General features: G+C 45.8%; 1 protein-coding gene across 2 annotated transcripts in view; it reads right to left on the bottom strand.

Moving 5' to 3' along the window:
- Positions 1–26,015, bottom strand: part of LOC138489493 (zinc finger protein 383-like) — a 431,218-nt gene that overhangs the window by 146,442 nt on the left and 258,761 nt on the right. Inside the window, exon 6 of one of the 2 annotated variants that reach the window (XM_069617234.1) lies at positions 13,997–14,125. The exons of the other annotated variant lie outside the window; for it this stretch is intronic. Coding sequence (XP_069473335.1) covers positions 13,997–14,125 — 129 coding nt within the window. The remainder of the gene's footprint in view (positions 1–13,996; positions 14,126–26,015) is intronic. 2 annotated transcript variants of the gene reach the window in all.

Below are 26,015 nucleotides of genomic sequence, written 5' to 3'. Positions count from 1 at the left end.
CCATGTGGCCTAAACATAGCATAGCATAACATAACCTTGCCTTCTAGTGCTGCCCTGGTCCTTGGGAGAGATCATCACAGGCACAGACTGTGGCCACATCTACAGAGGGCCCCATGTGGCCTTAACATAGCATAGCATAACATAACCTTGCCTTCTAGTGCTGCCCTGGTCCTTGGGAGAGATCATCACAGGCACAGGCTGTGGCCACATCTACAGAGGGCCCCATGTGGCCGTAACATAGCATAGCATAACATAACCTTGCCTTCTAGTGCTGCCCTGGTCCTTGGGAGAGATCATCACAGGCACAGGCTGTGGCCACATCTACAGAGGGCACCTATGTGACCTTAACATAGCATAGCATAACATAACCTTGCCTTCTAGTGCTGCCTTGGTCCTTGGGAGAGATCATCACAGGCACAGTCTGTGGCCACATCTACAGAGGGCCCCATGTGACCTTAACATAGCATAGCAAAACATAACCTTGCCTTCTAGTGCTGCCCTTGTCCTTGGGAGAGATCATCACAGGCACAGGCTGTGGCCACATCTACAGAGGGCAGCTATGTGACCTTAACATAGCATAGCATAACATAACCTTGCCTTCTAGTGCTGCCCTGGTCCTTGGGAGAGATCATCACAGGCACAGGCTGTGGCCACATCTACAGAGGGCCCCATGTGACCTTAACATAGCATAGCATAACATAACCTTGCCTTCTAGTGCTGCCCTGGTCCTTGGGAGAGATCATCACAGGCACAGGCTGTGGCCACATCTACAGAGGGCCCCATGTGGCCTTAACATAGCATAGCATGACATAACCGTGCCTTCTAGTGCTGCCCTGATCCTTGGGAGAGATCATCACAGGCACAGGCTGTGGCCACATCTACAGAGGGCCCCATGTGACCTTAACATAGCATAGCATAACATAACCTTGCCTTCTAGTGCTGCCCTGGTCCTTGGGAGGGATCATCACAGGCACAGGTTGTGGCCACATCTACAGAGGGCCCCATGTGGCCGTAACATAGCATAGCATAACATAACCTTGCCTTCTAGTGCTGCCCTGGTCCTTGGGAGAGATCATCACAGGCACAGGCTGTGGCCACATCTACAGAGGGCACCTATGTGACCTTAACATAGCATAGCATAACATAACCTTGCCTTCTAGTGCTGCCTTGGTCCTTGGGAGAGATCATCACAGTCACAGGCTGTGGCCACATCTACAGAGGGCAGCTATGTGACCTTAACATAGCATAGCATAACATAACCTTGCCTTCTAGTGCTGCCCTTGTCCTTGGGAGAGATCATCACAGGCACAGGCTGTGGCCACATCTACAGAGGGCAGCTATGTGACCTTAACATAGCATAGCATAACATAACCTTGCCTTCTAGTGCTGCCCTGGTCCTTGGGAGAGATCATCACAGGCACAGGCTGTGGCCACATCTACAGAGGGCCCCATGTGACCTTAACATAGCATAGCATAACATAACCTTGCCTTCTAGTGCTGCCCTGGTCCTTGGGAGAGATCATCACAGGCACAGGCTGTGGCCACATCTACAGAGGGCCCCATGTGGCCTTAACATAGCATAGCATGACATAACCGTGCCTTCTAGTGCTGCCCTGATCCTTGGGAGAGATCATCACAGGCACAGGCTGTGGCCACATCTACAGAGGGCCCCATGTGACCTTAACATAGCATAGCATAACATAACCTTGCCTTCTAGTGCTGCCCTGGTCCTTGGGAGAGATCATCACAGGCACAGGTTGTGGCCACAGCTACAGAGGGCAGCTATGTGACCTTAACATAGCATAGCATAACATAACCTTGCCTTCTAGTGCTGCCCTGGTCCTTGGGAGAGATCAGCACAGGCACGGGCTGTGGCCACATCTACAGAGGGCCCCATGTGGCCTTAACATAGCATAGCATAACATAACCTTGCCTTCTAGTGCTGCCCTGGTCCTTGGGAGAGATCATCACAGGCACAGGCTGTGGCCACATCTACAGAGGGCAGCTATGTGACCTTAACATAGCATAGCATAACATAACCTTGCCTTCTAGTGCTGCCCTGGTCCTTGGGAGAGATCATCACAGGCACAGGCTATGGCCACATCTACAGAGGGCCCCTATGTGAACTTAACATAGCATAGCATAACATAACCTTCCCTTCTAGTGCTGCCCTGGTCCTTGGGAGAGATCATCACAGGCACAGGCTGTGGCCACATCTACAGAGGGCAGCTATGTGGCCATAACATAGCATAGCATAACATAACCTTGCCTTCTAGTGCTGCTCTGGTCCTTGGGAGGGATCATCACAGGCACAGGCTGTGGCCACATCTACAGAGGGTCCCATGTGGCCTTAACATAGCATAGCATAACATAACCTTGCCTTCTAGTGCTGCCCTGGTCCTTGGGAGAGATCAGCACAGGCACGGGCTGTGGCCACATCTACAGAGGGCCCCATGTGGCCTTAACATAGCATAGCATAACATAACCTTGCCTTCTAGTGCTGCCCTGGTCCTTGGGAGAGATCATCACAGGCACAGGCTGTGGCCACATCTACAGAGGGCAGCTATGTGACCTTAACATAGCATAGCATCACATAACCTTGCCTTCTAGTGCTGCCCTGGTCCTTCGGAGAGATCATCACAGGCACAGGCTATGGCCACATCTACAGAGGGCCCCTATGTGAACTTAACATAGCATAGCATAACATAACATAACCTTCCCTTCTAGTGCTGCCCTGGTCCTTGGGAGAGATCATCACAGGCACAGGCTGTGGCCACATCTACAGAGGGCAGCTATGTGGCCATAACATAGCATAGCATAACATAACCTTGCCTTCTAGTGCTGCTCTGGTCCTTGGGAGAGATCATCACAGGCACAGGCTGTGGCCACATCTACAGAGGGCAGCTAGGTGGCCTTAACATAGCATAGCACAACATAACCTTGCCTTCTAGTGCTGCCCTGGTCCTTGGGAGAGATCATCACAGGCACAGGCTGTGCCACATCTACAGAGGGCCCCATGTGACCTTAACATAGCATAGCATAACATAACCTTACCTTCTAGTGCTGCCCTGGTCCTTGGGAGAGATCATCATAGGCACAGGCTGTGGCCACATCTACAGAGGGCCCCTATGTGACCTTAACATAGCATAGCATAACATAACCTTGCCTTCTGGTGCTGCCCTGGTCCTTGGGAGGGATCATCACAAGCACAGGCTGTGGCCACATCTACAGAGGGCCCCTATGTGACCTTAACATAGCATAGCATAACATAACCTTGCCTTATAGTGCTGCCCTGGTTCTTGGGAGAGATCATCACAGGCACAGGCTGTGGCCACTTCTACAGAGGGCCCCTATGTGGCCTTAACATAGCATAGCATAACATAACATAACCTTGCCTTCTAGTGCTGCCCTGGTCCTTGGGAGAGATCATCACAGGCACAGGCTGTGGCCACATCTACAGGGGGCTCCATGTGACCTTAACATAGCATGGCATAACGTAACCTTGCCTTCTAGTGCTGCCCTGGTCCTTGGGAGAGATCATCACAGGCACAGGCTGTGGCCACATCTACAGAGGGCCCCATGTGACCTTAACATAGCATAGCATAACATAGCTTTGCCTTCTAGTGCTGACCTGGTCCTTGGGAGAGATCATCACAGGCACAGGCTGTGGCCACATCCACAGAGGGCCCCTATGTGACCTTAACATAGCATAGCATAACATACCCTTGCCTTCTAGTGCTGCCCTGGTCCTTGGGAGAGATCATCACAGGCACAGGCTGTGGCCACATCTACAGAGGGCCCCATGTGGTCTTAATAGCATAACATAACCTTGCCTTCTAGTGCTGCCCTGGTCCTTGGGAGAGATCATCACAAGCACAGGCTGTGGCCACATCTACAGAGGGCCCCATGTGGCCTTAACATAGCATAGCACGACATAACCTTGACTTCTAGTGCTGCCCTGGTCCTTGGGAGAGATCATCACAGGCACAGGCTGTGGCCACATCTACAGAGGGCCCCATGTGGCCTTAACATAGCATAGCATGACATAACCGTGCCTTCTAGTGCTGCCCTGGTCCTTGGGAGAGATCATCACAGGCACAGACTGTGGCCACATCTACAGAGGGCCCCATGTGACCTTAACATAGCATAGCATAACATAACCTTGCCTTCTAGTGCTGCCCTGGTCCTTGGGAGAGATCATCACAGGCACAGGCTGTGGCCACATCCACAGAGGGCCCCATGTGACCTTAACATAGCATAGCACAACATAACCTTGCCTTCTAGTGCTGCCCTGGTCCTTGGGAGAGATCATCATAGGCACAGGCTGTGGCCACATCTACAGAGGGCCCCATGTGACCTTAACATAGCATAGCACAACATAACCTTGCCTTCTAGTGCTGCCCTGGTCCTTGGGAGAGATAATCACAGGCACAGGCTGTGGTCACAGCTACAGAGGGCAGCTATGTGGCCTTCAAAAACAATCTACATAACCATGTAGTATAACTGTTTTCACCCCCAACAAAGAGTGATATTGCACAACAGGCTACAACAAAACCTTGCAGCAGATTTACCAATGAAGCTAATTGCCAACACAGAGCAAGGTGATATGATAAACACTTTCCAGGTGGACTCCTGACGTATGTACCATCCAGACATGGCTGATGGTGTGCAATATTTCTCCAATGGAAAGCCTTGGTTTGGGAATTGGGCCAGAGGAGGATGGGGGGAGGGGAGACTTGTAATGTATTGTAAATGTGAGAAGCACATAATCACACTCACTTCATGATCACGTGTGATGGTTGTATGCAGGGATGCTTAATCTGGGTAACAGAGTCTGCAGATAGACGGTGGTTCAAAAAATGATTACTCTGAGAGGATGGACCAGCAAAAAGGACATTCAAATCTGAGGGGAGGAACCAGCAAGAATGACACTCCTTTATGATGGGAGGGGCTAGCAAGAATGACACTCCTTTATGAAGGGATAGGACAGCAAGAATGACACTCCTTTTTGAGGAGCGGGACCAGCAAGAATGACATTCCTCTATGAGGGCAGGGACCAGCAAGAATGACACTCCTTATGAGGGGAGGGACCAGCAAGAAGGACACTCCTTTATGATGGGAGGGGCTAGCAAGAATGATACTCCTTTATGAAGGGATGGGCCAGCAAGAATGACACTCCTTTTTGAGGAGCGGGACCAGCAAGAATGACATTCCTCTATGAGGGCAGGGACCAGCAGGAATGACACTCCTTATGAGGGGAGGGACCAGCAAGAAGGACACTCCTTTATGCCCCTTCTGCCTGATACAGGAAGAGTCAGAAATTCACTTCTTCCTGATGATCACTAAGTACTCTAAGTCTGAATGCCAGCAAGACTCAGATCCTCCTCATCGGCACACCATCACCTTCCTTTCCCCTCACTCTCTGGCCGTCCTCCCTTGGCCCTCCTCCTATCCCCACCTGCGAGGCCAAGAACCTTGGTGTCACCTTTGATTCCACACTCTCCTTCTCCGCCCACATTGCTGATGTATCAAAAAAGTCAAACCACCTACTGCACCTCCTCAGAGGTATTCTTCCTTTCCTCTCATTCCCCCAGAAGCTCACTGTCTCCCAAGCTCTGGTTCTCTCTAAGTTGGACTATTGCAACAGCCTCTTTCTTAATCTACCTACCTCTACTCTCCGCCCTTTGCAACCTATCCAGAACAGGACTGCAAGACTTGTCCTTGGCCTCAAGCCCTGGAATCGTATCTCTCCAGCTCTGAAATCTCTCCATTGGCTCCCAGTGGATGCAAGGATTAAATTCAAAACCCTCTGCATTGTCCACAAAGCTTTCTGGGGCCTGGGTCCATCATACCTTCAACTATCCCTCCGCAAATACCCCCCATCTCGAGCACTCCGCTCCTCTACCTCTAAATCCCTCAGGGTCAGTCGTTTCTCAAAGAAACGAGCTGGGGGTAGATCTCTGTCTTCGGCTGGGCCTCCCTCTGGAACAGCCTCCCTGCCACTCTAAAACTTGAGAACCATCTCCGGTTCCGGAAGCACCTCAAGACCTTCCTCTTTGCTTCTGCCTTTGCCCCCCTCTCCCCTGCTGACTCTACTCTCCCTCGGCACCATGCACCTGGCCACCCTCTTTCCTCCGGGCCCAGGTACCTGCTCCTCTTGCCACCTGTACGCCCTGCCTCCGGGCCACCCCTTGCACTGGGGTCTGTATCTGTACCCATACAGCCCCCACCTCTTTGTTTTGTTCTTCCTGCACTTATCAGACCTACCCAGCCTACTGCCTTAAACCCAGCACTGCCACTTGCTAGCTGCACTCCCTCTGTTTGTTGCCTTTTTTATTTATTAATTTATTTATTATTATTTATGGTTTTTTTCCTCCTTGCTCCGCACTCTCCTTTTGTTCCCCCTTCCATGCACTTCTCCCTCTCCCCCTCTACCATGCACTTGCACGTTCTCAATGTCACTGGGGCTAGTAAGATCGTTGTTTTTGTTTCTCCTCTGTTCCCCTTCCCTTGCCTTGTCGCGCTCTGAAACACCTGTGTATGAGCGCGATAGAAATAAAATATCAATATCAATACTCTATAATGCGGTGGAAACCCTCTGCCACTATTTAGCAAGAGGATTCAGACACTGTAATGTCGCACTTCTTTATCTTAAGCAAATAATGGACCTTGCGTTCACAAAGCTGCTTGAATGCTACATTAAGACAGCTTTAAGAATTAGAGCGAATCAAGCAGGCTAATATGTTGCTTAAATATTCTGTGTTCAAGGTGTGCATTGAACTATGTTGCTATGCACCCCTTTTTATGATTTTTAGATTATATTTTTGATTATTTTATTTGTTTTATGTACTTTTACAGTATTTGATTGTTGGAAGCGGCCAGAGAGCGAGCCAGAGAGAGAGAGCAGAGAGGCTCACTGGTGCGGCTTGACAGTCCTCTAAGGTCCTTTCCTCTAATCAGGAAGTCAGCATCGCACCGAGCACCGTACTGAGCGGAGGTGAGGCGGAGGCAGGGCGGCTGGGCTTTGTGGCGTGTGCCGGAGTTGTTGCTCCTGTGCCCCCTTACCCGCAGCAGCTCTAAACAACGCCTGCCGGAGCCTGCCGGAGCCGGAGCCTCACACTGCTACGCTACACCTGTGAGAGGTGAGAGGCAAGGTGTGAGGTGCGGGCGAGGGGTCCCGTGGTAATTCACATATGCGGAGTCAAGCGTAGAGTCAGTGGACTATCCTTTTTTTTTTTTTTTTTTTTTTTTTGAGAGGAGCTGCAGCAATATTGTTGGACATTGGGCATTGGACATTGTTGGAGTCCTCCCGCGCTGTGCTTTTAAACCTGCTGGTGCTGGTGCCGGTGGGCTTATTCTATTTAAACTTACCCCAAGCACGGAGTCAGTCTACGGCTGGTCAAGGCTGTGAGGCTCCTAGCGATCGCAATGACGGCGCAATCAGGCCTGGCGGTTCCAGGCACTGGCCCTCTCACCCGACGAAAGACAATCCAACAACGTCGGATGCAAAATCCATGGACCACCCTGAAAGCCGACTCGTCGCTCGAGTCCTTGAAGGTAAGCACAATGCCACGGAAACAAGTGCCTGAGAACTGCTTGGACTTACGTTCAGCACAAACGGTATCCTGTCACCACGATAGTCCTTCACCTGTATCTAAGAATAAGCTTTTTGAATGTTTATCAACTGACCTATTTCCTGCCAGTACAGACACCTCTATTGTTGAGAACGGGGCAGAAATTGCAGGCCCATTGAGCGTGACCATCTCTCTCGACAACTCCGATAGTACAACTTGCCTACTATCATCTGGACACGTTGACCTAAATGAAACTGTAACTGTTGTCGATGAGTGCCTCACTGAAATGAGACCATCGAGCTCGGTAACAGATTTTGTGGCCACAGGCGTGACCGACCCTGACCAAGTAAACGAGGTCGAAAATCCAATTGCAATCATGGATGTAAACAAAGAAGACGCTTTACTCCCACAAAGACCTTTACTATCCTTACTTGATCTGCCCTTCCTTCAACGAAATGTTGTGTCACCAGCCGTTGTCACTCAAATTCACTCCGATAAAGGAGATGAGTTTTTTACGGCTTTCGATTTGACTGACGCCGAGCTCATGGAAGCTTCGCAAGACGAGGAGGGCACCTTATCACAAACCGATTTGGACGCACCATCTTCAAAACTTGGCCGGCGGCACCACAGCAATCAATTCGAATAATAAGGATCACATTGACCCTAAAAATACAGGACAAAGAGCCTCCTCCTGTCGAGAAACACTCCCTTGTGCTTCATTCGTTCACTTGCGGGCTCAACTTCTCGAGACAGACGATGCCACGTTGCGAAAGTGTAGTTTCCCGTCCGCTGGCAAGATCCAACGAGTCCAGGAGACTTTGCACGACCAGGCCCACAAGTTAAGTAACGTGCTGTTAAAACCTTCTTGTGATGCGCAAATTGACTCTTCGTCGGGGTTCGCCCCACACTGTGGAAACTTAGTACACAGCCGCAGTAGCTTTGATGATAGAGAAATCCATGCTCTAAGTCGTCGGTCACACAATTCTTGCATCCAGCAGCACAGGATGTCGCCAGTGCTTTCTTCGAGACACAGGAGAACGCTTTTAAATCCACCACATGACCCAAAGGGTGCCGTTATGAATGTAAATGGAGATTCATCTCTAACATCTGATCCCCAGTCTGATTCAGTAAATAGTTCCCATTCAAATACGGCCGATAAAACTAGTGCTGAGTCTAAGTCTAGCCTCTCGTCGACAGCTGCCATGCAGATTTACAATAACGTCTTGGCCGCCTCGTCAGCCGCACTTCTGCCCTTCTTGAAGATGTATGAATCACTCCACGAGGCCCATAAAGACCAGTCTTCGCTCATCATTTCTTTAAAAGAAAAGATGGATAGCTTCAACTCAGTTACAAACTTTCTACAAAGCCAGCTCACCCAGGAAGCTGAGCGAACCTTGCACTGGCAAGAGCGCTTAAGCGACCTCGCCGCACGCCATCATTGCCAAAACGACTCTCTTGCAGAAGGTCTACTTGAGGCAGTGAAGTGGATGCGGCACTCTACTGCTGAGTTAATATCCAGAGTGTACATCCAAACAACTGGACTATCATCAGTATGCACAGCTAATGCAAGTTCAATTTCTTCATCAGAGTCCTCGAGCCAAGGCTCTAACAAATTAAAAGATCGGCCATCTCCCAGCTCTACAGCCAATTTAATACCCAAGGCTATCCCCGCAATAGTGTCTCAAATGAATCAAGAATCAGTTCCAAGCAAGCACAAGTCTGATTTAACTGGCTATGCTGCAGCGACCGTTCAACTTATGTGCCAATCAAAGCTTGATTCACCAGTGATACACATTGACACGCTGCCAACAGTGTCATTTGGTATCTTTCAAGGACCGTCAAAACAACAAGAAACCCAACCAATAACTACTGAAAGCTTTTTAAAGGGGCCATCGATACAAACACGACCAAGAAAATCGAGGCAGGCAACCCGGAAAGGTGTACCGTCTCTAAATACACTAAACCTGATTCGCAATCTACCTATAGATACGAACCCAGGCCTTTTTAAGCGTGCTGATACAACTAAACAGGCTGTGGCTAACACCGTAAAAGATCAAGTTAGATCAACACACGCTGTAGGGCCATCGGAAGTCCACTCCAGTAAACGTCAAAGAATGGACTCCGATCCTGAAAACTCTGCAGGGAATATCTCTAAATCCATGATCGATATTTGCGATCTATCCACATATTCTGACAACACGTCGGATGTTCAACACACCGCCAATCTTGGCGTGGCTTTGGAAGTTCCACAAGTGGTGCGTTACTTGAATAGAGTGTCAGCATCAAGCAGCAATGCGAATTTTGATAACAAGTCAAAGACGTCTGAGCAAAACAAGGTACAAAAGTCTTCTCGCCTGAATCCAAAATATACCAGCTCTCAAGGAAATAAGTCTGCGTGCTACATCTCAAAGGCTTCCACATCATTGAGTTCTCGAACCAATCTTCCAATTTGCAAATTACGATTGCAATATTTTCATCAAGATGAGGATGACTTGAACTTAAATCGGCGTAATGTGATGAAATTATTCACCTGTATTCCATCACTACGAACAATTACATCTGACGACATAAAAATCGTGTATGCAACTGAACGTAGCTGCGATCAAGTTCTTTTGCATATCTTATCTGCCTTAGTCCGCAACACCATCATGAACGCTGCGGACGCCTTACTGAGCTATGGATTCAATATTTCTCTCGAACCAACAAGCACCAGTCATGCCAATCTAAAGTCTAGTCCAGAACAGGCCAATCTCAATCAAAAGGACCAAAGACGATCGGACCCACGGCAGACTGACCACATTACCGACTGCCAAAGATCGCATACGGATCAGACTAGTAAAAGCAATACGAGAAATGGCAAATCAGACAGGTATTAGCCATTAATTCCCGGAAACGAATGTCCGCGTGATTTCATCTCTTGGAACACCAGAGGGTTCTCCCATTTATTTAATCATTTTGTTGTGGATGTGGGAAAAGCTTTTGTCATATGTTTGCAAGAGACATGGCTAAGTGTGCCTCCAACCAGAGACGGGTTTATAATCTTATTAAATCCTGCAATCAAAAACAAAACAGGGCGTCCTTCATCTGGCCTTCTAATGATGATTAGGATTAATACATGGTGGCAGCTCAAGGATGTATACATTCCCAATCCGTTTGTACAAAGCGCCTTACTATATTCAAATCATCCAAATATAGGCGCGAGGAAGCATTTGCTCATTTTAAATGGGTACTGGAACCCGGGGAAAATCACTACGAAATCCTTTTTTGAGTCTATAATTGACATCCTTGATGACGTTATATTGAAGTATAAGAATCTCTCAATAATTTGTGCAGGAGACTTGAACTACAATTGGTTCAAGTACGACGAAGGAACCCAGAGTTACAAGCCAGCTCCTGCTAAAGAAATAGCATCTCGGGGTCGTCAATGGAGTCAAGCACTCCACATGAGGAATTGCCAAATGGTCAATGGGCATGTGACAGGCGACCGCCCTCCACAGCAAACGTGGTCAAACAATAAGGCTCATTCAATCATTGATTATTTCTGGGTATCGCAAAACCTGTTTGAAAAAGAGCTGTCATTAACAATCATACCCATGACCAATAGTGACCACAATCTTATGCGGCTCATCTGTCCGGTGGAATGGCCAACAAAAAATCGACGCTATGACATTCCTATCTTAGTGAATGCAGGTGGCAACCGTCTAAGGATCGACAAAGCAAAAATTCAAAAGATCAGCCAAAACTTCAGCAATGAAGAAGCAACAGCGGTCGATTATCTCCCCTTGCTCTCGGATTTTGTAACTGTTCGAGTGGCAAATTCTACCATGGGGCATAAACACAAACATATATCATCGTCAATTCTGACGCAAGCCAAAAAAACGATGCGACATGACGTAAGGAAGCTGAAGAAGTTGCTCAAGATTACCAACGATAAGAGTTCCATTATCTCTGCAATCCATAGACGACGTAAAGTATATCGTAACTGGTTAAAATCTCAGAAAATAATAATAGAGCAGGACAAAGCCGAGTTACTAATGAAACAACTAGTCCAGAAAAACTCACGGGAAATATGGGCAATCCTCAATCCTGGGAATACCAAATATCAGCCCACGGCGTCAAATGAAATTGATTCAGCACAATGGATGCGTCACTACGCAAACATCTTCAGTAATCCGCAACATGAAGTTGCAAGTAGCTTTAAGCAAAATTCTTCGTCATGGGACTTGCGTATTTCAGCCGAAGACATAAAACTCGCAATTCGTTCTTTGAAGAACTCTAACGCTGCTGGCCCAGACCTCATAACGAATGTAATGTTAAAAAACAATGAGGCGGAATGGGCTATCTTCATAGAATCCCTATTTGCTAGAATATCTTCAACGAAAAAAATGCCTGTTTCTTGGCGGGATGCTATAATAGTTCCCATCCATAAGAAGGGCAATCGGGCAGATCCTTCCAACTATCGCCCGATTGCCCTCTCGGACACCATTGGAAAAATGTTTGCCTCTTTTCTACGTCAGCAGCTTTCTCAATGGTCATGCGTGGAACAAATCCCAGACATGCGACAAACAGGATTCACAAAAGGAGTCGGCGTTAAAGTGAACTTGCTGCTGATGACCATCTTAAAACTTGAAAGTATAAGGGCTAAAACACATCTGTATGTCGCCTTTATCGACCTACGTGGCGCCTTTGATAGTATTAATCGCTCTAAGCTATGGCAAAAATTGGAAAACTGGAACTGTCCAAGTAACTTGATTGAACCAATAAAAGCGCTTCATTCTGACACAGCCATCAGTATACGCTTAAACAATCAAGGAGCCTTATCTGATCAAATACCTACAAACATGGGCATGAAACAAGGCTGCCCACTAGCTGCTGAGCTGTTCAAACTCTTCATTGCTGACATTCCAGCTCATCGTACAAATGTGAGATGTTTTCCACCAATTCTAAATAACACCGAAATTGGATGTCTCATTTACGCGGATGACGTGGTCCTCTTAGACAAGACCCAGATAGGCCTACAACGGCAATTGACAAACTTACACGAATACTTCTTCAAAAACGATCTGGAGATAAACACTGACAAGACCAAGATTGTTGTCATTGGTAGACCAAACCTTAAAAGACAAAAGGCCTTCACTTGGTACATTGACAAGAACCCGCTTGATGTAGTGGACTCAATAAGATACCTAGGAATCTCTTTTAATAATTCCCTTTGTGAACATCACTGGAAAACCGACCTAATAGCTCGAATGACTCAATTCAGCATACAAGCACAGCTCTTGAACAAATTATATGGGAAATTCACTCTTACACCCATACTGACATTTTATTCTCAAAAAGTAGTTCCGGCCATTACTTTTGGCTCGGAAGCAGGATGGTGCTTAGATGTAGCTTTTTGGCAGAAACTTGAGGGCACTTTTTGGCGGCGAGTCCTGAGGCTGCCAACATACATTTCAATGACTCAGCTAAGACATGAGCTTTCTTTAAACTCGCTACACACCACGGTCTTGTGGAAATCTTTAATGGCATTCCGGAAAATGATCTCTCCTGCTTATCAGATTTTTTCCAAGAGTGCTGGACCTGGTCACTCCAACTTACTTGAAGAATGGAAACATCGTTCGACACAGTTATTAACTGGTGCCGATTTAAATATCGACGAACTAATAATGTGACCACAATCTGCGGAAAAAAAGTTTGAGACTGTGAAGTGGATTCAGAATAACGAACAAAGGAGAAAGATGGCCTCAACACTAGATGCTGGAATAGGTGAACTTAAGCATGGGGTTCCATGTAACTATCTGACGAACTGCCCGTCGAGACACCATCGTGAGCAGTTCCTGCGAATACGGTTGAACGCCATTGACACAAGAGCCATGTTGTGGCTTCGGCATTCCAAAGAAATAACTGATGACATATGCCGATTTTGCTTGAAGGAGTCCGAAACTCTTGAGCACTTAATAACTAAATGCATGTCAATTAAGGCAAAACGTATTCTACATCTTGGGAACTTTTGTCCTGCGAGCCCAGATTCTCGAGATTGGTGGTCTCATGGAATGGCAGGCAACTCGGTGAAACTGTGCTGTGCGATAGTTGATTTCATCGCCTCTCTCAACTTGAAGGCTGTGGGTCAATTAACTCAGTCTGTGCCGCCTTAATCACGAAGCTAGATGGCACTTGCACGGTGGCTTTGGTTGCTCCTGTGTGTTCTTCTTGCACTTATTTTTATTTTTTTAATGTATTTTCTCCCTCGGTTTGATCTAATGGTAGCGTTTTTGGAGGAACACGCGAAAAAAAACGTTTGTAATAAAAGTCTGATGTCACAGTGTTACGCTGAGACATATTAGACTGATGTTGCAAAAAAAAAAAAAAAAGTATTTCTTACCGAAGAAAAGAAAAAAAAAAGAGTAGCATATATAACATACCTTTGTATACACCTGAGCTGAGACAGTCTTCCTTTCTCTCTTTGCCTTCTGTTTCCGGAGGGTAGATTAGGTGTAGTCTTTCCTCTCTCTTTATGGTTAGTGATCCTACGGTATCCGTAATCTTGTCGCCTGTGGTATAAAAGACACATCCATGAAGTCAACCCTCTGGACATGAATAAGCATCTGATTTTGGAACTACACAACATTTGTACCCGACTCCTACTTCTTCTGTGTGTTAGAACAGCGGATGTTCTGACTCAATACTAGGAAGTGACCTTGTGCTAGCAAACACAATGACTGAGCGCTGCAGAGAATTATATCCGCCCTCTATCACTCTCCTACACAGTTCATGAAGTAATATTTTGACTAGCAAATCTGGCCATCACTGTCTCTACAGACAACTCTCCCACCAGTCTCCCGCGCTCTTTGGGTCTCTAATGTTTCCTTTTTTCTCTGACACCTGTTCTCTTCTTTCCCATTCTTTCTGCCTCCTTCTCCCTCCTTGTTAGGCAGAATCCTGTGCAGTTCCCTTAGGGAGCACTGCAAAAAGATTAAGACTACACGTGTTGGCAGTAAACCCAATTGGTAGCAGTCTGTACCACCCAGATTTACCTGGTAGCTGTGGCTGAGCAGTCAGACTTCTCTCAAGAAGAGTTAGGCAGTATATAGAGTATACACAATAGGCACACAAAGTACAGTAGTACAAGCAAACACTGACCAGAGCTTTGGTATAAAAGTATATAATTATTTATTTTAAAACACACTTATGAGAATACACTGGCACTAATATATCAAGCAAGTTCAAACAGTGACTATAAGTATATACACTTCCCTAGTTAAATTATTTGACAAGTCTAAGTTAAGACACCACTTATTTGCAAAACAGAGGTGAGCGCGTAACGTTAGATGGCACTCCAATAATGCAGTTAAAAAGGGAGAGAAAAGGCAGAGTTTGGAAACAACACAATACCAACACTTTTAAGAAATCACAGCAAGTCAAGAAAGGCAGGGTCTACTGTAGAGCAAAAAGTTCAAAGGCCAGGCCCACTCTTGGAGAGAGCAAGGTGGCATGTGCCCAAGATCACACAGTGGAAATGCACTTAAAGTCTTTGCAGAAAAGTCAAAAAGGAGTAGGAATAGTTCAGAAAGGCAAATCTTAGCAGGTCTGGGGCCAATCCATTATAGAGGACAAGGATTTAGGGGACACCTTGACCACTCTGTAGAAAGGGAGGCCAGGCAGGACACAGTACCTTAAATGGGAAGGAAGCTCCAGCGGTGGCAGTTGTTCCTAGCAGTGGTTGCAGCTCGTTGTTCCAGTCAGAGAAAGAGGGGATCTCGTCGTAGAGGAAGTTTGGAGTCGTTGCACTGCCCAGGGATGAAACCAGCTGCGGAGTTCCCGATTTAAAGGTACGGTCCTTTTATTCGCGGTCAAAAGTGGTGAGCTTGGCTATCCAGCCGCCGGGGTGCTTGGCACAGGCGATTCGACCAAGGAGCGCTTCTGGGAGCGAAAGAAGGTGAACTGGTTGTTCCTACCAGCTCAAAGGGGGAAAGACTCTCCAGATGAAGTGTCAGGATTCCATGGGTTCCCAGATTTCCATTCAGACATTACAGTAGAAAAACTGCATTAAGAAGATTTAAGTAAACATTTGTTTTTAGTGTTTCTCATCTTACCTTTAAGTAGGAGAATTGTTGGAGTGATGTTTGGGTTTAAATGTAGGATTTTAATATGCCAATTTCTAAATAAGTTTCCTTAATAATCTTTATATACAGGAAGTGCCAATTTCCCCAAACCAAGATGGAGGTTCCGTTCAACACTAATGATTGGAGGAGAAGTATTATGAGGTAGTTTGGAACATTCTTCAACATTCTAAACGCCTTTCATTCCAGTTTCCTTAGAGGAAGGTTCCAGTTTTAGTAGCTCAGATAATCTTCAGTATTTATATAGTTTAGTATTCTTTTAAAAGAAAATCTAGAGTGAAGAGATAACAGAAAAGTCTTCAAGAAGAAGTCATCTTTTCAACAAGGACTCTTACATTTTTACAGATGAAGCAAGCTAAGTGTTGGGAGTGAAATGTTCATAATTTTAAATTAATTCAAGAAGAAGTCATTTTGTCCTAAGAACTAATTACGAAAAAAAACTGTTTATCCCATTGATAAGGAACTTTAATCTGTGCTCTACTGTCCACGTAATTAGAACCTATACGAGCGTTACGTTTCATTTTCTTTTTATTTTTGTCGTGACTCATGTTCAATTCACTATTGAAATAGAGTTAGGTTAGTTTCTGTTGCGGCATTAGCATTTATTTAGTTTTATTATATTTGAAAGATTTACTCATTAATTGCTTCTTAGTGAAGTTATTGTTTACTTGCTCTTGCTATTGCGCAGTTGAATTTGTAGCTAGAGTAAAGGACCCGCAGGCGTGAGTTACGTGCATTCAGTTTCCAGAATCCTGTATTTCCTGGTTGCGTAGTACGAATTAGTTTTCTTAACGGTTCGGTCATTGGAGAAGTTATTTGATGAGTGTGCAGTCTATGAAGGTTGCGGCTTGTCGTGAATTGCAGCTTGTTTTGTTTTGTATTCGCGGTTCCATTTAATTCCAAAAGGATTCGCGGGCTTCAGTTCTTCTTCGTCCTGTATGCGCGTAGTGTCGCGTGCATCATATCTGCAGCAACTCGTTTTCCAGAGCACAGAGTCAGTTAATTTTCTGCAGAGCTTTGAACAGGAAAGTGAAAAGACACTCGAGATTTGAAATTACTTCTTTCTCAGTAAACTTTAGAAACTTTGATCCTCAAGCAATTCAATTCAGTGTTCAGCAAGTATAAGAGTCAAGAGAAAACTCAAGAAATTCTATACAAAGGAAAATACTACATAAACTATATTAAGAAGAAAAGTTAGAAGAGCCTATTTTTCTATATTGATGCTATTAATGCCTATCAGCAATCAGGCATAGGCAGCAGGTATTGTTAGAATCTAACATTAGTGAGAGAAGACTACACTTTAGAATAGAGTAAGTTTTAACCTGTAGAATCTAACATTAGTAAGAGAAGACTACACTTTAGAATAGAGTACGTTGTAACCTGTAGAATCTAACATTAGTGATAGAAGACTACACTTTAGAATAGAGTAAGTTTTAACCCGTGTGTTCTTGTGTTTAGATTTCCACAGGCACCACATCACACTGATGAATCATCAATCAATCCAGCTCCAGTGAAGTAATCATCTAGCAGAGTCTAACTTCTTGGGAGCCAGTGTCTGAGAGCCAGTGAAGATCTGCAGTTGTTATTTTCTCCTCCATTCCCCTTTCCCCTTGGTTTTGCCAGCTTAGTAGTTTTATCAATTAAGAGATTATTGAGCGGGCATACTTTGGGGGTCTGGTGGGCCAGCATCACTCCTGCAGGAAGAATCAAGACTGGACCTTGACATGAAGATCTTCCCTGTCGTTGGAAAGTGGTGAGTTTGTTGCAGCAGGGCTCCACCGGTGGTGGTGTCATGGCAGGTCGGCTCAGCTTCTTCCTCGTCGGATTCTTAGGTCCTGTGGCGACTTCTGAAGTTCCAGTTCCAAAGGCCCTGCTTTTATGCAGAAAAACCCCCATTCATCAGCCTAGCTGTCAATCACACATGCTAAGTGGTGAGCCGGGCGCCTCACCACTTGGCCAATCAGAAGAGAATGCGACTTGGGTTGCCGAGACAACGCAGTCCAGGGTGCCTATTTCCCCCTCCACCCCTCCTATGGTACCCAGACAGAGTGGCACCACTTGGAGGGCTTCTGTGGAGAAGCCCGCCAAAATAGTGGAACAAAGGGGTCGACCTTGGTGAGAGTCACAGAGACGGACACAAACGCCATTTTAAAACCGAGTTCTGGCAAAAAGACCCAACCGGGGAATTAATATTAAATAAATAACCCAGCGGTATCTTTAACATTGCACCAAAAAGTGGTGCGTTTAAAATCAATGGGAAAATCCCATAGAGAATATTCTGAAGGAATATTTTGCGTTGTAACCACTGCCACCAGCCAGAAACTCGACAAGGGGGGACTGGACAGTGCCCCCTTGAAAACAGACTCAGGGGCAAATATATTAACCCCTTCCAGTACTTCCACAATATGATGGTTTGTATTGGTTCTGTTCACAATTTTGGACTAGTAAAGCCAATGGTGACTTTACATGCCCTGGGAGACAGTAGTCAGTCCCAAGGTATGGAGTCTATGTTTGGGGGTCACTATGACACCCCTGTGTTACTGCACTGAGGGTGCTGTGTAACACACATACAAAAGAGATGATGCCCTATGGAGTAAAAAGAGGTTACCCCATAGCCCATGAACACATACCAAGTCAAAAGTACACCTGAAATCATGTCTAAGAGTGGGAGGAAAAGAGTCTCACTCTTAGCAGGAGAAAAAAAACAAACCCCAAAAATCCAGCAAAGCTGCTGGGAGACTCACTAGGTTGGGGAAATTAGCCTTATAAGAGAATTCTCCCTAACACTCCTCACCTCCTTTTTTCTACCTCCTTTAATCTTTGTCTCTTCCTACCTCCTTTCATCCTTGTCTCTTCCTCGGTCTCTCCTCCCTTTCCTCATCTAACTCCTATCCATATACCTGTATCCTTTCATTCCAACTTCCTCTCTCTCCATCCTTCCGCTTTTTTCCCTAATACTCCTGACTGTCTCCTCCTGTTCCTGTCTCTATACCTTTTTTAAAAAAAAAACATTTCATAGTACATATTTGGTTGTTAGCGCTGAACAGAAGCAAGAATAAATGTGCTGAACAAAAGCTAGAATTAAGTGTGATTTACATTCAAAATAAGTTAAGATCAAAATCAAAACAAAGGTCCAAGTGAAGAAAGCCTGGCCTGGAAGAAAGAATAAAAAAAGCAATTAAAGAAAGACAAAGAGACAGCTAAAAATAGAAAAATGAAACACTAACAGTTATAATAGACTTGTGTTAATGCAGTGTATAATAGAAAGTGTTAAGAATTGTCTTTTACGCCAGGTGTATAAATATAAGTATTTATTTAAGTCAGGAGTCAGAGTGACAGCAGGCACCCACTTGAGACATGGGCTCCAAGTGCCCTCAGAACTCAACATGAAAATAAACAATCTAATACAGAATCTAATGAATAAACACTCCAGAGCAGAATCTAATGATACAACAATGTAAGTGATACAGAACATACTTAGGCTACCATTCTAAGAGTATGTTCATGTATTTATATATAAGTGAAACACCCCAACACATCTCCTTCCTCTAAAGCAAACACAAGCTCACTTACAATCCAAATTCATTCAAGATAGTAATCTCTCAGCCTGAGAGGTTTATTTCTGACTCCAGTTACCATATGCTTGTTTATCATTACTTACACCAGGCTTGCTATCTTTGCTCACACACGACTCATGGTCATCATTTCCCTCACTTTCCTCACCATCTGCTGCTTCACCCTTGTTATTGCACTTAACCAATCTGGATATCAACCAGCACTCTCCGCCCTCCATAATAACCACATTTCCTCTTATCACAGAAATCTTCTTGGGACCAATAAATTTGCTTTAAATGCATTTGGGAGACATTCTAGGATTTTTCACATAAACCCAATCACCCTCTTTCCATGATACTTCCTTGAATTTCTTTCTGGAATTGAACCTCTCCTTGTACTCATCCTGAGCTTCACTGATGAGTGTCATAATCCTGTCTCTTTTCACATGTACACTTTTCGCCAGCCCTAACCAGCCCGGGCATAGCCTTGTTCCCGGCTGCCTCCCTTTTAGAGACATAAAAGGTGAAATTCTGGTGACAGTATGTGGGGTGGTGCAGTAATTCCACACCATTTCCTTGAGAGCAGTCTGCCACTTCAGACCTGATGCCATTGCTTACTGCAACACCCCCCTTTATGAATCTGTTGGCCCTCTCTACCAGACCATTCGCCCATGGCTGGTAGAGAGCCGTTCTGTAGTGCTTGATACCAAACCTTCTGAGAAAGTCTACCATCCTGTCTGAACAAAACTGAACTCCATTATCGGATACTAGTTCAGCGGGAAATCCCTCCCTGTAAAACACTTCTTCAAAGAACAAAATCATCTGAGAAGTGGTTGCTTCCCTCACGGCCTTCCAATCTATCCACCTCGAGTGGTAATCAACAAGAACAATTAGATATTTGAGATCCTCCCCCAAATCCTGCAGAGGCCCTATTAGGTCCACAGCAAGCTTTCTCCAGGGCTCTCCCGGAACACTCACAGGTCTTATGGGTGTCTCCCTAATGACCTTACTCTTGTCACTCTTTTCACATTCCTTGCAAGATCTCACACACCTCTCCACTTCGCCATCAATTCCTGGCCACCAATAGGATTGTCTGAGGTGTCTTTTACTGCCTCCCATGCCAAGGTGGCCTTGATGCGCAATATCCACTAATTTGGCCCTAATATCACATGGAGGAATTACCCTCATACCTTTCCTGAGCTGCAGGCCATCCTCAGATAAACTCAACTCTTCCTTAATGCCATAAAAACAATCATATTTTCTCTCCACTAAATCTTTCCTGGGCCACCCAGCTTTGGTCCACAATTTAATTTGCTTTAAAACTTCATCAGCATCATCTGCAAGTTCCCACTCATCTCTTCCTATAGCATCATACTCAATCTCACAGATACCCAAAGTACAGTCAGAATCCACTTAGCTAATATCCACGTCTTGTACAGGTAGCCTCGAAAGACAGTCTGCTACCACATTTTCTTTTCCAGGTATGTACACAACCCTAAAATCATAAGCCAAAAGATCAACCCTCCATCTCGATATTCTGGGGGACCCTTTGGCCCAATCTGCACTACCCAACAATTGAACCAACGGCTTGTGATCTGTCTTCACAATGAAGGTTTGTCCCCACAAATAGAACTTGAAGTGTGCAATAGCCCATGCTACTGCTAAGGCCTCTCTTTCCACCACCGAATAATTTCCTGCTGCCCCTTTCAAAGGTCGGGAGGCAAAAGCAATCACATGTTGAACTTTACTAGCATCATATTGCGAAAGAGCAGCCCCAATGCCCAAAATGCTTGTATCCACAGTCAAAACAGTTCTTCTACCAGCAACAAACCCCCCTAATGAGGGCGCTTTCACAATACTTTCCTTGATTTTATGGAATGCACACTGACATTTATCAGACCACACAAACTTTGTTCCTTTTTTAAGTAACTCCCTCATTGGAGTTGACATAGTGGAAAAACCTTCAACAAATTTAAGATAATACTCCGCCAACCCCATGAATTAGCGCAACTGCTCTTTGTCAAGTGGTTGGGGAGCACATCTAATACTGTCCACTAAAGATTTCTTGAGAGAAATACCATCAGATGAAATTCTGTGACCCAAATAGTCCACCTCATTCACTGCAATATTACACTTCTCTCTCTGGACAGTCAAACCAGCTTCTCTGAGTCTGATTAGGACAGCCTTCAACATCTCATCATGTTCAATTTTGTTGTCAGCAAAAATAAGGATGTCATCTTGAAACACAGTTACTTTCCTTAACCCCTTGAGCACCTCCTCCATTATCCTCTGAAAAACTGACGCTGCAGAGGCCAACCCAAAAAAGGCATGCGGTTGTACTTGAAAATACCCTCAGGAGTGACAAAAGCTGTCAAGTGTTGGCATTCTCTGGACAAAGGAACCTGGTGGTAGGCAGATGACAAGTCAATAATAGAAAATAATTTAGGCTCTCCCAAGGTGGATAGAGTTTCTGAAATTTTCGGCAATGGATGTCTCTCGACAACTATGTTTTGATTAAGACTACGCAAATCAACACACAATCTCAGTTTCCCATTAGCCTTAGATACAAGCACAATAGGAGACAACCACTCAGTTGCCGTCACTGGTTTAATCACTCCCTTGTCGATTAGACTGTCCAATTCTTCTCTCAGTTGGCTCCTCACTCTTAAAGGTACCTGTCGTACTTTGTGCACTACAGGCTGTCCAGTGTCTTTGAGCTTTATGTGATGCTCAAATTTCTTGAGCTTCCCCAGACTCTCCGAAAACACTTCTGGAAACTCCTTGGTCCAGATATCTTCTATCTCAGCAATGGTAACAGGATTTGGTGCACTGGCCTGCACTCGCACCCCCAGCTTCCTCTGTTCTTCCCATCCTAACAAAGAAGCTCCTCTTCTGGCTATAAGCAGATTGACTCCACAGTTCCTTTCCTTGTAGCATAATTTGGCAGGGACTTCACCAAGAATATCAATCTCAGATTCGCCATAACCACAGACTCTGACGTTAGTGGGGCAGATCGCTGCATCACATTTCCCCAGGGCATTTACTAAAGTATCTCTCGAAACTATAGTCCAAGGGGAACAAGTATCTACCTTCATAATAAGTTAATGCCCATCAATGATGAAAGTGTCTGTTGGGCCTTTGCTCTCCCCAGAGATTGCTGAAATTTCAAACACGTACTTGGGACTTGACTCCTGTACATTGGGCATTTCCTGAATATTATAACTTCTTCTCACACTGTCCTCTTCACTATCTCCTGCCCTGAGTTCCACCATGTTAATTGAACTGGCCTTGCAGACATTAGCAAAATGCCCCTTACATTTGCACTTAAAACATCCTGCAAATCTTGCAGGGCAGGACGGAAAATTAGAACCACGTTTGAAACTTCCACAGCGAGAGCATGAGCTCCTCGTGTTCCAGTTACTTTTCTTCCCCATGAAAGTGTTCACTTTCTTCTTCTGATCAATGGCACACATGGGCGCCAATGGCACAGTAGACATATCCACCCTAAGCTCCTTAACATATTTTGTCGTTTGCTCGATACTTCTGGCCAACTCAACCGCTTCGTCCAGTTTCATACCTTTGGCAAGAAGTTTCTCTTGGACTCTGACGTTATTCCTGCATCTTACTAGCTGATCTCTGATTAGAGAATCAGTCAACTGTTCAAACTCACAAGAATAGCTCAGTGACCTCAAACAAGCCACATAGGATTCGACAGACTCCGATCTCTCCTGAGCCCTCTGGAAGAATTTGTGCCTCTCAAAACTAATGTTCTTCTTTGGTTCAAAGTGGTCTCGCAGCTGGTTGAGAGTCATGACATATTCGTCAGTATCACCATCTCCTAGCACTTGTCTCTTATCTAGGCCATCGTATATTCTGCGACCTTCGATACCCAAGTTATGGAGCAGTAAGGCCTTCTTGCGTGTAGATGAAAACCTGTCACCTCCCATAGCCACCAAATAATTTTCAAAAGTGTCTTTCCACTTGTCCCATACAAGGGAAGGGTGACCTGGTTCATTCAAGAAGGGTAGTGGGGGTGGAATAGATGCTGCCATGCTGAACAGTACAAAGTGGAAACCAGATGGATTGTACAAAGAGAAAAAGAAAAAAAAATATTTTCAAAATCTTCACTGAGAAGCAAAGCATCCACAGGGTTTCATTCCTTTTTTTTTGTATTTTTTTTAAAAATGTATCTTGCGGGCAACCCAGTTCCAAAGCAGCTCAAAAACGTAATGAGCTAAAATAATATGTGATCCAACTCCAGGATAAGGTAGTTACAAAACAGAACAAACGTTCTGTAACAAAGATAAAGAGTTCGCCAGAGCGCAAAGATAAATTTCTGGTAGCAGCCAGGCCCAGCACGCTTCCCTTGAAGCGAAATTGACATCCAACAGAGGGAGGGGGGAGCGTGGCAGAGCTAGCGCGCAGCACGCTCAAGAGCCCAGAGCCCAGAACCTTATAAGAGAATTCTCCCTAACACTCCTCACCTCCTTTTTTCTACCTCCTTTCATCTTTGTCTCTTCCTACCTCCTTTCATCCTTGTCTCTTCCTCGATCTGTCCTCCCTTTCCTCATCTAACTCCTATCCCTATACCTGTATCCTTTCATTCCAACTTCCTCTCTCTCCATCCTTCTGCTTTTTTCCCTAATACTCCCGACTGTCTCCTCCTGTTCCTGTCTCTATACCTTTTTTAAAAAAAAAAACATTTCATAGTACATATTTGGTTGTTAGCGCTGAACAGAAGCAAGAATAAACGTGCTGAACAAAAGCTAGAATAAATTAAGTGTGATTTACATTCAGAATAAGTTAAGATCAAAATCAAAACAAAGGTCCAAGTGAAGAAAGCCTGGCCCGGAAGAAAGAATAAAAAAAGCAATTAAAGAAAGACAAAGTGAAAGCTAAAAATAGAAAAATTAAACACTAACAGTTATAATAGACTTGTGTTAATGCAGTGTATAATAGAAAGCCAGCCTAACTGAAAACATTTAAAGACTTCATGTGCAAAAAAAGGTTCAGAAGCACCCGGCTCATTCCACACAGAGCCCTGAAGGAGCATCGTGCAGCTAGAAAACCTGTTGGCTCATTCCAAACAGAGCCCTGGAGGATCATCGTGCAGCTGCAGAACCTGTTGGCTCATTCCACATAGAGCCCTGAAGGAGCATCGTGCAGCTGCAGAACATGTTGGCTCATTCCACACAGATCCCTGAAGGAGCATCGTGCAGCTGCAGAACATGTTGGCTCATTCAACACAGAGCCCTGAAGGAGCATCGTGCAGCTAGAGAACCTGTTGGCTCATTCCACACAGAGCCCTGAAGGAGCATCGTGCAGCTGCAGAACCTGTTGGCTCATTCCACACAGAGCCCCCCTGAAGGAGCATCGTGCAGCTGCAGAACCTGTTGGCTCATTCCACACAGAGCCCCCCTGAAGGAGCATCGTGCAGCTTCAGAACCTGTTGGCTCATTCCACACAGAGCCCTGAAGGAGCATCGTGCAGCTGCAGAACCTGTTGGCTCATTCCACACAGAGCCCTGACGTGCAGCTTCAGAACCTGTTAGCTCATTCCACACAGAGCCCTGAAGAAGCATCGTGCAGCTGCAGAACCTGTTAGCTCATTCCACACAGAGCCCCGAAGGAGCATTGTGCAGCTGCAGAACCTGTTGGCTCATTCCACACAGAGCCCTGGAAGAGCATCTTGCAGCTAGAAAACTTGTTGGCTCATTCCACACAGAGCCCTGAAAGAGCTTCGTGCAGCTAGAGAACCTGTTGGCTCATTCCAAACAGAGCTCTGAAGGAGCATCGTGCAGCTGCAGAACCTGTTGGCTCATTCCACACAGAGCCCTGAAGGAGCATCGTGCAGCTAGAGAACCTGTTGGCTCATTCCACACAGAGCCCTGAAGGAGCATCGTGCAGCTGCAGAACCTGTTGGCTCATTCCACACAGAGCCCTGAAGGAGCATCGTGCAGCTGCAGAACCTGTTGGCTCATTCCACACAGAGCCCTGAAGGAGCATCGTGCAGCTAGAGAACCTGTTGGCTCATTCCACACAGAGCCCTGAAGGAGCATCGTGCAGCTGCAGAACCTGTTGGCTCACTCCACACAGAGTCCTGAAGGAGCATCGTGCAGCTGCAGCACCTTTTGGCTCATTCCACACAGAGCCCTGAAGGAGCATCGTGCAGCTAGAGAACCTGTTGGCTCATTCCACACAGAGCCCTGAAGGAGCATCGTGCAGCTACAGAACCTGTTGGCTCACTCCACAAAGAGCCCTGAAGGAGCATCGTGCAGCTGCAGAACCTGTTGGCTCATTCCACACAGAGCCCTGAAGGAGCATCATGGAGCTGCAGAACCTGTTGGCCCACTCCACACAGAGCCCTGAAGGAGCATCGTGCAGCTGCAGAACCTATTGGCTCATTCCACAATAGAGCCCTGACGGAGCATCGTGCAGCTGCAGAACCAGTTGGCTCATTCCACACAGAGCCCTGAAGGAGCATCGTGCAGCTAGAGAACCTGTTGGCTCATTCCACACAGAGCCCTGAAGGAGCATCGTGCAGCTAGAGAACCTGTTGGCTCATTCCACACAGAGCCCTGAAGGAGCATCGTGCAGCTGCAGAACCTGTTGGCTCATTCCACAAAGAGCCCTGAAGGAGCATCGTGCAGCTGCAGAACCTGTTGGCTCACTCCACACAGAGCCCTGAAGGAGCATCGTGCAGCTAGAGAACCTGTTGGCTCATTCCAAACCGAGCCCTGAAGGAGCATCGTGCAGCTGCAGAACCTG

This window comes from Ambystoma mexicanum, chromosome 9 (genome assembly GCF_040938575.1).
Source record: "Ambystoma mexicanum isolate Mex_15411 chromosome 9, UKY_AmexF1_1, whole genome shotgun sequence".
NCBI classification, from domain to species: domain Eukaryota; kingdom Metazoa; phylum Chordata; class Amphibia; order Caudata; family Ambystomatidae; genus Ambystoma; species Ambystoma mexicanum.
The sequence above is the reverse complement of the archived record's forward strand: the minus strand, read 5'-3'. Positions and strand labels throughout refer to the sequence as shown.